Source organism: Haliotis cracherodii, unplaced genomic scaffold (assembly GCF_022045235.1).
Source record: "Haliotis cracherodii isolate W230 unplaced genomic scaffold, xgHalCrac1.p SCAF_10, whole genome shotgun sequence".
NCBI classification, from domain to species: Eukaryota; Metazoa; Mollusca; class Gastropoda; order Lepetellida; family Haliotidae; genus Haliotis; species Haliotis cracherodii.
The window spans coordinates 35,922,917-35,937,334 of NW_027266265.1; the positions used below are offsets into that span (position 1 = coordinate 35,922,917).

Here is a 14,418-nt window from a genome sequence, read left to right on the forward strand (position 1 = left end):
CAAACGTCTCTTACGACAAGCATGGGTTGCTAAAGACCTATTCTACCCCGTATCTTCACGGGTCCCTTTCACTGTAAAGCTACAGTAAACTATATTTATAACGAACACATTTATAACAAACTGACGGATATAACGCACTATTCTTTTGATCCCGGCTATTTGCCAAATAGTTTATCACATAAAGTTGATGCATATAACCAACATGCTCATGACGAAATAACGGATAAACAATGATAAAGCAGCTCACCTTGTGGTCCCGTGTGTACTCTGTCAACAATAATGTGTAAGAGTTTAACGAACTGTTAAAAACAAAACATATTAAACTGTCAAAAACATCTGAAGGCAATTGAAGGCAATGGATTTACTCTTAAGAACTGACACCTTGTCTTCAAATTACACCCTCAATTAACAATAGTAACACAGTGATTGAAGTGGATATATTCTGTACATGTACAGTGCACTCATCAGAGTAAAATGATGTCACATGGCTTGATAAAAGATGTCTGACGGTCGAAATGCGTATAACGAACGACGGATACAATGAACTAAAATAAGTGGTCACTTTCAGCTCGTTATGACAGTAGTTTGCTGTGTATGAAAGAAATGCCTGAGAGCTGCATAGCAACAGTGAAGGTGGAATTCTTTCAGATTGTACGAATGAGCAAACTCTACCCGAAAGGGTGAGGTCGGGTAGCCTAGTGGTTAAAGCGTTCGCTCGTCACGCCGAAGACCCGGGTTCGATTCCTGACATGGGTACAATGTGTGAAGCCCATTTCTGGTGTCCCCCGCTGTGATATTGCTGGAATATTGCTAAAAGCGGCGTTAAACCATCCACACCCACTCACACTCTATGTGATAACCAAACATGGGATAATAGTCTCGATCCAAATGTTACAACGCGTACACTTGAGCAGACTCATGAATATAACTCATGAATATTAATTAGACCGTTCGCTACCGATCGTTATTATAACAGAAACAAACGTATGTTTTCCATGTATATCTAAAATGATATTATTTGTTATTAATTGTCCGGTGAATTAAACAATTTAAATTGAAACAATTCATAATTCATCATATTATGAATACGTAAACTTGTACTGTGTGAAAAGTCGTACTAAAATACGCTATTTGAAGGGGGCGTGGCCTAAATGCAAATGTCCGATTGGGCTTTTAAATTCTCCGGACCCCTGCCCAAAAGACTTGTTTCCTTTGGTTAATATGACTGTTGTTATTAAATTGTACAGCATTGACTGTAGTGATAGATGTACTTAGCAGCCTTGTGAAATGGACCTGTTTAAGATTCTGTTCGACATTTTGCTACTGCCAGTGATTTTTTTTCGAATTGCTACTACATAACAGAGATTATTTTCCATTGACTTGGTTCTTTGGGGTTATTTTTGCCTGTGTCAAAAGGTCAAGGGCATGAGATGAAAAGAAAATCACTAGAAAGTTAATGGTTACAATTTCTCAGAAAGTATCAATGCATTTGTCATTACACTTAGTAAATACCTTTTTTAGGATGCAGCGATAGAAATTGGCAATATCCCAATCATCCATGACAGGGGGTTTATCATATGTTATCGTTATGAGAACTAGTGGACTAAAAATGTTAGTTTCTAACACGCCGCGATAAAACTGGAATACTGTTGGAATACTGTGGCGTTAAACCAAAGTCACTCACACTATTACCTGTCCTGAGACCGCCTCCGTGTTCTAGTGGTAGAGAGAGCAGAAGGTCGGGGATTTGATGTTAAAACAGGGGTCCGGAAAATTTAAAATCCCAATCGGACATTTGCATTTAGGCCACGCCCCCTTCAAATAGCGTATTTTAGTACGACTTTTCACACAGTACAAGTTTACGTATTCATAATATGATGAATTATGAATTGTTTCAATTTAAAATGTTTAATTCACCGGACAATTAATAACAAATAATATCATTTTAAATTACATGGAAAACATACGTATGTTTCTGTTATAATAACGATCTGTTAACGTAGTGAACGGTCTAATTAATATTCATGAGTTATATTCATGAGTCTGCTCAAGTGTAAGCGTTGTATGTAACATTTGGATCGAGACTATTATCCCATATTTGGTTATCACGTGACCTCATGGGAAAAGGTTTTTTTTAAACTCAAGATTTTTTTAAAAACAAGACAGATAATTTAATCACAAGAACTAAAATATCGTTGATAGCAATAGTTATTTGAATACTTTTTTCATCTGTACTGAATTATTGACTGTAAAAAAATTTGATATCAATTGTCCGAGAAAGCAAAATGGCGGTCAATCAAGATTCAATATATGACTAGCTACTGAAAACAATAAAATCTGCAAATCCTCATTGTATGTCAACCAAGTGAAAGTCGTTAGCCACGACTTACAAAATGATCGTCCAGACTTTGAGGGTTTGTCAGATCCGCTCGACTGATCTGCATCGGTCGAATGGCTGTCGTCACGCTTTCGCTACTTGTCTGAGGTTACGTATCGTAGCATTGTGAGGATAATGAGGTACATCCATGATGCAAGGTATTTATGTACAGTTGTACACACCTTTCACTCAAATTAACAAGATGTTTCTCAGTAATTAATCTATGATTAATCAGTGTCAACTCAGTTTATTGCCTATTACAGTGATTGACCGATTGGACTATCATGTAGGTACGATGTATTTACAGCAATCAAAACAAACAAAGCTTGTCAGTGTAGTTAATCTTCATTGTATTGCAACTGCAGACAGAAACTGCTCAGTCCTAACTGTTGATCATGTCCGGTCAAAATTTAAGAATGTCCGGACAATACTTTTTAAAATGTCCAGTAAGCAATATTTTAAACCGGACATTTGAGATTCCCAATCGGACATGTCCGGCGCATATGACGGTTTCCGGACCCCTGTGTTAAACGATGGTACTTGTTACCCTGCTGGCGCTCGGCATTGAGCGGCTAAAACAAGAACTGGTTGCCTCAGAGTCAGTATACTATGTCTGAGTGGTGTATTCATGTTAAACTGTGGCAGGGGCCTAGCACTATAAAATTGCATCAGTCAAGACCAGTACAGGCACACACTTGATAACTGAATACTTATATATATATCAGAATTTGCTCTGTAATCTCAACTGAAGAAAGAGGAGTGTCATCTGCTCTCACATTTTTGCATGGTTCAGAAAACAATTATATTTACAATTGGCAAATTAATAATTATTTCATAAAGTCAATCGTCTTATATTTTATTCATTAGTCTTTCTCCAAACTAATATGCTTGTTATTATGGTAATAATTTATGGTGATGTTCATGATAAGACAAATTGCATGTAATTCAACTGAAACAATGACAAACTGACATGCTAGTTGTGTGGTTGCTGTGGTTGGTGTGATATAACAGATCATTTGTGTTTCGTTTGGTTTTACAGTGTCTATGGAATATGACCTGGTTTTACGGTGTCTATGGAATATGACCTGGTTTTACGGTGTCCATGGAATATGACCTGGTTTTACAGAGCCCATGTACTATGACCTGGTTTTTTCAGTGTCCATGGAATATGACCTGGTTTTCCAGAGCCCATGTAATATGACCTGGTTTTAGAGTGCCCATGTGATATGACCTGGTGGTACAGTGCCCATGTAATATGACCTGGTTTTAGAGTGCCCATGTGATATGACCTGGTTTTAGAGTGCCCATGTGATATGACCTGGTTTTCCAGTGCCTATGTAATATGACCTGGTTTTACAGTGTCCATGTAATATGACCTGGTTTTAGAGTGCCCATGTAATATGACCTGGTTTTAGAGTGCCCATGTAATATGACCTGGTTTTAGAGTGCCCATGTAATATGACCTGGTTTTAGAGTGCCCATGTGATATGACCTGGTGGTACAGTGCCCATGTGATATGACCTGGTGGTACAGTGCCCATGTAATATGACCTGGTTTTAGAGTGCCCATGTGATATAACCTGGTGGTTCAGTGCCCATGTAATATGACCTGGTTTTACAGTGCCCATGGAATATGACCTGGTTTTCCAGTGTCCATGGAATATGACCTGGTTTTCCAGTGTCCATGGAATATGACCTGGTTTTACGATGTCCATGGAATATGACCTGGTTTTACGATGTCCATGTGATATGACCTGATTTTAGAGTGCCCATGTGATATGACCTGGTTTTCCAGTGCCCGTGTGATATGACATGGTGGTTCAGTGCCCATGTAATATGACCTGGTTTTACGATGTCCATGTGATATGACCTGGTTTTAGAGTGCCCATGTGATATGACCTGGTTTTAGAGTGCCCATGTAATATGACCTGGTTTTCCAGTGCCCATGTAATATGACCTGGATTTACAGTGCCCATGTGATATGACCTGGTTTTACTATGCCCATGGAATTTGATCTTGTTTTACAGTGCCCATGTAATATGACCTGGTTTTATAGTGTCCAAGGTATATGACCTGGTTTTACTATGCCCATGGAATATGACCTTGTTTTACAGTGTCCCCTGGGTTGGCCAGGATTATGATTTGTGAGATGTTTGTACATTAGCATGTCAATCAATGTGTAAACATCACTGTGTGTTGCATCATGCGTAGAGAAGACAGGGTTATTTTTGGGTGACATCCAGTTGTTGTGAGGCAGGGTGAGACCAGCTGATATTATTGCATGATGCTTAATTAATCATTCAGAGAATAACCTACAAGCTACGAGGAATTATAGATTAGCTATCCTAAGAGAAGACCTTTCAATATTAATTCATGAAGGCCAGATAATCTGTAATTCTGAGTTGGGAGTAGGTTATTCTTCCTGTGACCTATATATAATCTTTATTTGTAAGAAAATGTGGAAAAATGTGATTTTCCAGATCTCAGTGGTCACAAAATCATATTATGCTATCAATTACTGGCTTATGTTTTCCGGACTTGTTTATTTGCATGCCGCCGTCATCAGCTGGAATATTCCTGAGTACAGCATTAAACAACAAATACACACTCACTCACTCTGCTGGGTACAATGTGTGAAGCCCATTTCTGGTGTCCCCCGCCGTGATATTGCTGGAATATTGCTAAAAGCGGCGTAAAACCATACTCACTCACTCACTCACTCACTCACTCACTCACTCTGCACTGGGGTTTTACAAGTTGTGGTGAGGTTGTGGTTAAAGCACCACTCATCATGCCAAAGCCCAGGGTTTGATTCCCCACATGGGTACAGTGTGTGAGGCCTATTTCCGGAGTCCCCTGCCAGGATAGGACTGGAATATTGCTAAAAGCATCATACAAATGTAAAAACCCAACTCAGTCACCATAATATGACAAGAGTGTAGTAACCGATTTATTCACTCACCCAACACTTCAGATTCCATTGTATTAATAACTGGTATGCCGGTATAATGCTAAAGGATATGTATTGCAATATTTTTTTCTGTATTCTGGTACATACAAGTTTGTTATTATATGTAAAATCCTCACGGAAATTTTTACGTATGAACATTTTCTTCGAAATTTTTTTTTATTGCAGAAACGCGGAAGTGATTTTTCTCTCATGTTATCTCCCCTTTATCCATGACGACAAAATGGCGGAGAGTAACCATGCTGAGAAATATTTACTTTAATAATTTTTTAATTTTAATTTTACACAATATACAGCTTTTCGCAAGCTCCAACGTTCATACAGTTTAGCCCTCACTCTATGAAGGTTCATACTCCAATGAACTCACACAAAGTGAAAGTCAATTCTTAAATATTTAGGAAATACGATCTGGATGATGTACGGTCAGTGTCCAACACTCCAGCTCCCAGTATATCACAATACCTATCGCAATACTGCTACCTGTATCGCAATACATTGCGCTACAATTCTTTAGCCAATACATGGTCCTAATACTTGTCGATGTTATTAGCAAGCTCATCCTATGTTGTAGGTGGAAATGTAATATCTTGTAAACATCATTGCGTCTAGGTCCAAAAATAGTAACAATTTACAGTACCGGTACATACGACATTTCACGTCCTTCTCTGACGGTCAAATTAAATGTCACGTTCATCTTGAGAACAGCCAGAGGTTAATTACGCCTACTGCAGTCATAATTTTCTTTGATCCTATTACGTCGTGTAGATCCTTGCTGGAAGCAAGGAAACAGATTTGCTAATTTTTCAATGCTCAAATTCTCCCTCCCACATCCAACTATTCCTTATCAGATTAGTTTTGGTATAAAAGGAATCCTTTATCCTCCTTCCTTCCATGTAAAGTAAGTCACTTCAACTTTCACATTTTGTCTGGCTTTCATTTGATTGTATCTGCACCAGATCAAGTGTCGGTACAGACAGGTGAAACTGCTCAGGATGTGCAGAACAGTTTTAGTTATTGTTTTTCTAGGGTCTGTTGTAGCTATTCATGTAATATTGTATCGTGTGACATGTGGCATTTACTAGTCCTTGTCATTTCAATTTAACAAAGTTTATCTTCTTTGGAATGTTTTAATGGTGATGTCATCGGTTATAATGGAATTTCTGTAAGTACAGTCGAACCCTGTTGCCTCAGACTCTGAGTTGAGACTCCCCGGTTGTGTTGAACTTATAGTCCCATGAACTCTCACCACATTATTTACCATTATTTACCACCCAGGAATGTTTGTACAGGGAAGACAATGTTTGAAATATAATAGATTGCCAGGCTGCCATCAGGACCCACAGACTTTACAAGCTGCAGGCCCTGACTGATCTCTTCTGGCCCACATTTAAAAAAACCTGCAGCGTATTTTTACAAATATGTTGGGGGGCACGGGTGTCCCAGTCGTCTAAGGCGCCGCGATTCCCTGTGCAGAGTTGCGTCCCTTGGGCACGCCAGAAACCTATGATTGTGGGTTCGAATCCCGGTTCGCTCCGATTATGTTTCTAGGTTTGTCAGCACCATACCCGTGCTCGTGGGTTTCATCGAAGTGGTAAACGTCCTAGGCCTGCATCACTTCGGGCTTTCCCCCCACATTAAGCTGACACGCCGTGATATAACTGGAATAATGTTAAAACCGGCGTTAAACCCAACTCATTCACTCACTACAAATATATTGACACCTAAATTTACTGCAGGCCATAAGGACCCATATAAATTTGAAACTATGGCCTCGACCAGATATCTACCTGTCACGGATCTACGGGCAGGCGCTTATTTTGAACACTACAGGAAGTGTCGGCTTTTCTGAAGTTAAACTCAACTCATGACTTGAGTCTAACTCAATCTTTTCTATATACACAAGTTAGAATTTGTATTTTTTTAATAGGACGAGTATGGATACAAAAATGTAGATATGACAAATCCATCTGATTTTGTTATTATTTAAATGTGATGAAATGTTTTTTGCTTACTGTTGTCTGATGTCAAGGGCATTGTGTAATAAGGTCAAGTCGGATGTATTGAACCCATCAAAGAGTATTTCAACAACAGAGTTCGACTGTATACAGTTTCTAAAAAAATTTTAGAATGATTTTAACATGTGTGTGGTTATCAATAGTCTAGCTTGAAGGTATTACCATTTTTCTGATTACTATTTTAATTAATAGCACAAATTATACATAATATATGTATGAATATGAAAATGTTTATTGTGTGCAGAAAGAAATAACAGCACGTCTTGCATCATTTCAATGTGCAAAACAGGAAGTAGATGACAAGCGTATCTCTTTGCAATCTGATGAAGCTCTGACTAAACAATTGTGTTCCTGTATGCCTCTACTTACTTTCTTGCAGACTTCCGAACAGAAGATGTTGGAGAGGACGATGAGAATAGCTAGGGAGTTTTCGGATCTCATAGTCTATTGCCGAGCCGTCCCATTTAACCCAGAGGGTAACAGAAGGAACAATATCTGTCTTTGTAGTTTAGAAATTGTTTTAGTGGGTGAGATCAAAGAGGATATGAGAGCCTGTTGTATTTTATAGATGTAGGTGCGTTTGTTTTTGATAGAAAAATATACCTGAAATATCCTAAGCAAGTCTACAATACTTTGGCAATTCTAGATTTGTTCAGTCTGAAAAAAAACTCTGGGTTCCTTCATGAAATGACAAACGACAATCTGTAAAAAGTACTTCATTTCTGAGAGTTATTGTTTGTCTTTTGATGTGTATGTAAATGTGATATAATTCATGGTTCTATGGTACATACTTATGAATAAAGAGTACATTTTGATAAATTATGATAGACTAAGTGAATTAACATTTTTACTCAATCAAAAAAATAGAAAAAGAAATTGTCTCCTTTATAACATGATGCTGCATAAAAGAAGAAAAAATTCATTAATTTGATACGATAAAAGTATTGTGTTCTTATTTTGGTGATCAATGCCGTTGTGTCAGAACCAAATTATACTTCCCTAGTCAGGGAATATTCTTAAAGTTCATCTATTTTAGTTCTGTTTTAAGCTACATGTATATGAATTAAGCAATGGAAATATGAGGCTTGTTTTGTTTCTCTGAAATCATTCAGCTGTATGCTTTCTTTCACAATGATTGTTAATTCTTGGCTGTTTCGTTATATTAAAGAAAATTTTTGAATTTTGCAAGTTTGGGGAAGAATAATCACTTTAATGGTATATTTTCAGAAATCCCTGGTCCATACTACGAGATGTCCTCATTTCCAGAGACAAAAGTTGAGAAATACATCAACCGCAGCAAAGCCAAATTTTTCCTCAGATATCCTTTTCTCAAAAAATGTCCTTTCATTGGAGGGTTCATCTGAAGAATCGGGAAGAAAATATCATCTTAGATTAGTCCCTTTAGACTGGTGAATGAAACTAGAATATGGATTTGAACACTTTCATAATATTAAAATATGTAAAAATAGTATTGAAGAATGTTCTTTTACTACCGGTATTCTTAAATTACACGAATACTTCTTATAATTATTCGGAATTATTTTATAAGCACAAAAATACAAAAACAATTATATACATGCTGACAGTTAGTTTCTTTAAGCCTATGCAACTTTTACATTAAGGACGGGCCTCCAATTTGAATGATAAGTGTCTGCAGTGTGTTTGACTGTAACGGTTCTGCGTGAACAGAAAAATTCTGCAGAAAGACAGCAGGAACTGATATACTAGAGGATAGTATTCGGTCTGATTGAATATATAACACACTGCTTCCTTAACAACGTCACCTACCACCGTCAACAACTGAGTCGAGTGTACCCAAAAGGGCAGCGTGTTGACTCGTCGAACTACGACCCGGTCCCGATCTGGAACACAGGGTCACAGCTCCTGGCGCTGAACTACCAGACTCCGGACAAGGCCATGCAGGTGTACCAGGGCCGCTTTCTGCAGAATGGAAGGTACGACGTGGTGCCCGACTGGTCTTGGAGGAGACATGCAAAAGGCTCTATTTATCTGTCTGGGACGTTTTGTTTCTGGAACATAACTAATAGACCATTCCGTATTTCTTCTTGCTTTTGAGCTGGTGACTTTTGCTATTCAGGATACAGTCAAGTCCTGTTTATGCGACCTGGTTGATTGCATATGATAATGATTAATGAGTATATCGGATAAATGAAATTTACGTTGTGTCAACGTTTGTGATAAAAAAACGGACAACAACACGATAGATAACGATACAAACAAGTTAATAATAAAAAAAAAAATAAAATAAAATAATTATATTGTTGAGTTACAATTTTTGTGGAATATGTTTTCTAATCAGGCAAATACTAAAGCTTATCACAAAACTGCTATTGACTGATTGAAAATACTTTTGTAAGAAGAGTCTGGAATGGAAGTTGCCAGTTTGAAACTAGTATCTCAAAGCTCAAGAAAGTAAGCTTTCTTAGTGGCTAATATAGACTTCCTGTTAGTCATTTCATTGGTTGGTCAAAGTTTGCGAAAGTTTGTTCTTGCATGACCTTTAATGGGATGTCCTCATGTCCTTATTTGTCATAGCAGATTCTTATTTGTCCCTGTAGTATACAGCCATTTTTGAAAATATTTATGATCTAGTTTGAATATTGCTGACTTCAGCATTAACAAGATTCTCTCACTCACTCACCCTGGTGTCTCCTGGTTGCAGGTGTGGCTATGTTCTGCAGCCGGAGCTGATGAGGAAGGAGTGCTTCAACCCCTACGAGAAGAAGTTCCTCTCCCAGCTGGAAGTAGAGCCGCTCGCACTCACAATCAGTGTGAGTACCCTCCCGCCTAGTGGTTAAAGCGTTTGCTCGTCACGCCGAAGACACGGGCTCGATTCCCCACATGGGTACAATGCGTGAAGCCCATTTCTGGTGTCCCCCGGTGTGATATTGCTGGAATATTGCTGACACTGGCATAAAACCATACTCACTCACTCTCATCATCTTAGGTCATGGATAAAAGATATATGATCCTGGTAAAGTTATGGAACTTTTGGCCTTTTAGTTAAGGAATACTGTATGTTTCTCAGAAATGAGACCTGTGAAGATACAGGTTAGATTAGGTCTTCAGCAAGCCATGCTTGCCATAAAAGGTGGCTATGCTTGTCAAAAGAGGCAATTAATGGGATCAGGTGGTCAGGCCCGCTGATTTGATTGATGCGTGGATTGATACTCATGATGTCAATCACTGGATAGTCTGGTCCACACTCGATTATTTACAGATCGCCATTATATTGCTTGAATATTGCTGAGTATGGCCTAAAACAATAATCAAGCAAACAAACTCAGAAATAAAGGGTCCTTTCAATACTTCAGTCTCAGTGAATAAACAAGTCACAATTACATTTTTATGAGGAGACAGGTCGCCCAGTCTTCACAGGCACCACAATAATCTTTGCAGAGAATCCATCGATCGTGGGTTCGAATTCCGGAGTCTCCCTGATTATGCTTCTTGTTTTGTCAGAACCATACCCGGACTTGTGGTTCCACCAAACTGGTAAACATTAGAGACCTGCATCACTTCGATCTTTTCTCCCGCCTCAAGTTGATATGTGATATAACTGAAATACTGTTCAAAGTGGTGTCAAACCCAAATCACTCACTCACTCACTCCCATCTTTTATCATGCATTCACTCTCTCCAGATTATTGGTGCTCGGCACCTGGTGAAGTCAGGGCGTGGCATTGCAAGTCCATTTGTTGAAATTGAAGTCATGGGAATAGAATGTGACAATCAGAAGTTCAAAACGGGAACTAAAGGTAAGATTGCTGATGTTGTGTTGACTATGGTTAGAGGTGGATCCAGGGGCAGTCGTTTAGCCTAGTGTTCGCTCATCATGCCGAAGACCCGGGTTCGATTCCCGACATGGGTACAATGTGTGAAGCCCATTTCTGGTGTCCCCTGCCATGATATTGCTGGAATATTGCTAAAAGCGGCGTTAAGAACATACTCTCTCACTCATTAGAGAGGGATCCATGTGAGGAGTCCAGCATAAGGTTCCCAGACACCTTTGTAGGTCGTAAGAGGCGACTAACGGGATTGGGTGGTCAAGCTCAAATGGCCCAAATGGATTGGCCCTGGTGACTTGGCTGATTGTGTGTCATCGTGTGGCACGGATCATTGGCTATATATGTCGTTCATGGGATTGTCTGATCCAGACGCGATTATTAACACACTGTTTCCATAAAGCTTGAATATTGCTGAGTGCGACATGAAACATCAAACAAACTAATTAGAGATAATCTTGCCACTGAAAGTTGTGTTGGAAAATGAAGTTGGAAGTCTGTGGTTTTTTTCCCTTACAGCCCAGAGCTATTTTGAAGATAAACCTATGGTTTCACAAACGAATTTAAACAAACAAATGTGATTTGCTCTCTTAGTCAGGGGGCGGTCAGGTAGCCTGGTGGTTAAAACATTTGCTTGTCATGCCAAAGACCCAGGTTCGATTCCTGGCATGGGTAAAATGTGTGAAGCCCATGTCTGGTTTCCTCTGTGGTGATAGTGCTGAAATATTGGTAAAGGGGAGAAAATATATACTCACTCATTCGCACACTCTTTTAGTCAGTTTTAATCAGGGTTTTCAGATCAAGTAGTAATGCCACACTTTGAATTTTCGGTCATCAATATATTATTTCATAACATTTTTGAAGTAGAGTATTTGAAATTATGGTCTAGCATTGATCAGTCTCATTATAATCAAATGTTAGTGCTAAACAAAGATTTGAGGGCATCCCATTACAGGTCAAAGGGCGTTCTGCCTCTGTGGTCTAGTGGTAGAGCGTCCGCCCGGAGAGCGGAAGGTCCAGGGTTCGATCCCCAGCCGCGTCATACCAAAAGACGTTAAAATATGGAACTTGTTGTCGTACCCAGTCTGTCGCTCAACATTAATGGGCTAAAACAAGGACTGTTTGGCTCGGTGTCAGTATACTGTGTCTGAGTGGGGTATTCATGTTAAATTACAGTATGGTATCTCAGTGAGCTAGCACTATAAATCGGCATCAGTCCGGACTAGTACAAGCAGACGCACGTGCTGCATGCATGTCGCAATATAAGTGTAATAATCCTGGACATTAAACCCAATTTCACCTCACTAATGTCATATTATTAGATGGCCAAGATTGTATTGCAGTACTTCCTACCGGCTATGGGAAATCTGACAGAATCAGTCATACAGCCTGTACTAGTACTGTTGTACCCTGTGTCAACCTTTGTGAGCTCGCATGATTTTAAATCACCTCCAGGCTTTAACTTTGCCAATCCTGTAAGCAATGCTCTGAGTGGTCTGATGAAAGGTCATCCCGACCTGCAGTGAGAGATCCTCAAATCCACGTGTAGCTGTTGCACGCACTAGGATCAGATTTCACAATTCTAAAATGTCACAGTGCAATTGGTAACACTGGCAAGCTGACACTGTCTATGGACAGTCGCAAGGAATGTTAACTTTAGAGAAAGTGCTTGGTTACAAATCTGTTCTCACATATCAAATATCCTGTCGTTCTGCATGTACACTTGATTTGGCCATCTGCTTCTATGGCAACCAATCTGCCAGGGTAGGAAAATGTAGAATTTTCTCTACTGAAACTAATGACAAGCTGCTGTTTCATGGCAGTGCTGTATGGTGTCAGGCAATAAATACCTACTGTTTTGGGGCGGTCGGGCAGCCTCTTGGTTAAAGTGTTCGCTCATCGCGACGAAGACCCGGGTTCGATTCCAAACATGGGTACAATGTGTGAAGCCCATTTCTGGTGTCCCCTGCCGTGGTGTTGCTGGAATATTGCTAAAAGCGGCATAAAACCAAACTCACTCACTTACTGTTTTATGCAAATAGTGTGCAGGTGACACGCTTACCTTTTTGTGAACACCTGGAGTCATCACTGGTACTTAGTGTTCATAGCTATTTTGGCCTTTTTGCCAAATTGAATCTGTTTCGTCAGATAATGTTGCTTTAGACTGGCTTTCCTCTTGCATTTACAAATTTTATTTGTAATTTTCCTCTTGCATTGACAAATTATGTTGTTACCAAGTACATACATTCCAACTAAAAACTGTTAGGTTATTTGAAAAGTATGTTGCTGAAAATGTGTTAGATTTTTAGTGAGAGACTGATTGTGCCATATTGATGTTCTGTTTGTTTCAGTTGACAATGGTTTGAATCCGGTGTGGAATGAGGGATGTATGTTTGACATCTATTGCCCCGAGATGGCCATTATCAGGTTCGCTGTCATGGATGAAGACATCTTTGGAGACCCCAACTTCCTTGGTCAGGCCACCTTCCCTGTACCAGGCATTCGCTCAGGTCAGACACAGAAAGAGATGGGTGACGTCACTCCGTCAGACATGAGAGGGTGGGGTAATGTCACTCAGGTCAGACATGAGAGGGGGGGATGACGTCACTCCGGTCAGACACAGAAAGGTGGGTGACGTCACTCCGGTCAGACATGAGAGGATGGGGCGCCGTGACTCAGGTCAGACATTAGAGGGAGGGGTGCCGTGACTCAGGTCAGACATGAGAGGGAGGGGTGCCGTGACTCAGGTCAGACACAGAAAGGTGGGTGACGTCACTCCGGTCAGACATGAGAGGGAGGGGTGACGTCACTAAGGTCAGACATGAGAGGGAGGGGTCACGTCACTCATGTCAGACATGAGAGGGAGGAGTGACATGACTCAGGTCAGACATGAGAGGGAGGGGTCACGTCACTCAGGTCAGACACGAGAGTGTGGGTGACATCACTCATGTCAGACATGAGAGGGAGGGGTGACGTCACTCAGGTCAGACATGAGAGGGAGGGGTCACGTCACTCAGGTCAGACAGAGGGTCGGTGAAATCACTCAGGTCAGACATGAAAGTGTGGGTGACATCACTCAGGTCAGACATGAGATTGTTGGGTGACGTCACTCAGGTCAGACATGAGAGGGTGGGGGTGACGTCACTCAGATCAGACATGAGAGGGTGGGATGACGTCACTTAGGTCAGACATGAGAGTGTGGGGTGACGTCACTCAGGTCAGACATGAGAGTGTGGGATGACGTCACTTAGGTC

At 40.1% G+C, this 14,418-nt stretch overlaps 1 protein-coding gene across 2 annotated transcripts in view; it reads left to right on the plus strand.

The window, feature by feature from the left end:
- LOC139454344 (1-phosphatidylinositol 4,5-bisphosphate phosphodiesterase gamma-1-like) overlaps positions 1 to 14,418 on the plus strand; it is an 84,096-nt gene that overhangs the window by 60,355 nt on the left and 9,323 nt on the right. For both annotated transcript variants that reach the window (XM_071235977.1, XM_071235978.1), the window contains 6 exons: positions 7,739 to 7,835; positions 8,587 to 8,677; positions 9,144 to 9,314; positions 10,043 to 10,151; positions 11,023 to 11,137; positions 13,516 to 13,674. In XM_071235977.1, the coding sequence (XP_071092078.1) occupies positions 7,739 to 7,835; positions 8,587 to 8,677; positions 9,144 to 9,314; positions 10,043 to 10,151; positions 11,023 to 11,137; positions 13,516 to 13,674 (742 nt within the window). The remainder of the gene's footprint in view (positions 1 to 7,738; positions 7,836 to 8,586; positions 8,678 to 9,143; positions 9,315 to 10,042; positions 10,152 to 11,022; positions 11,138 to 13,515; positions 13,675 to 14,418) is intronic.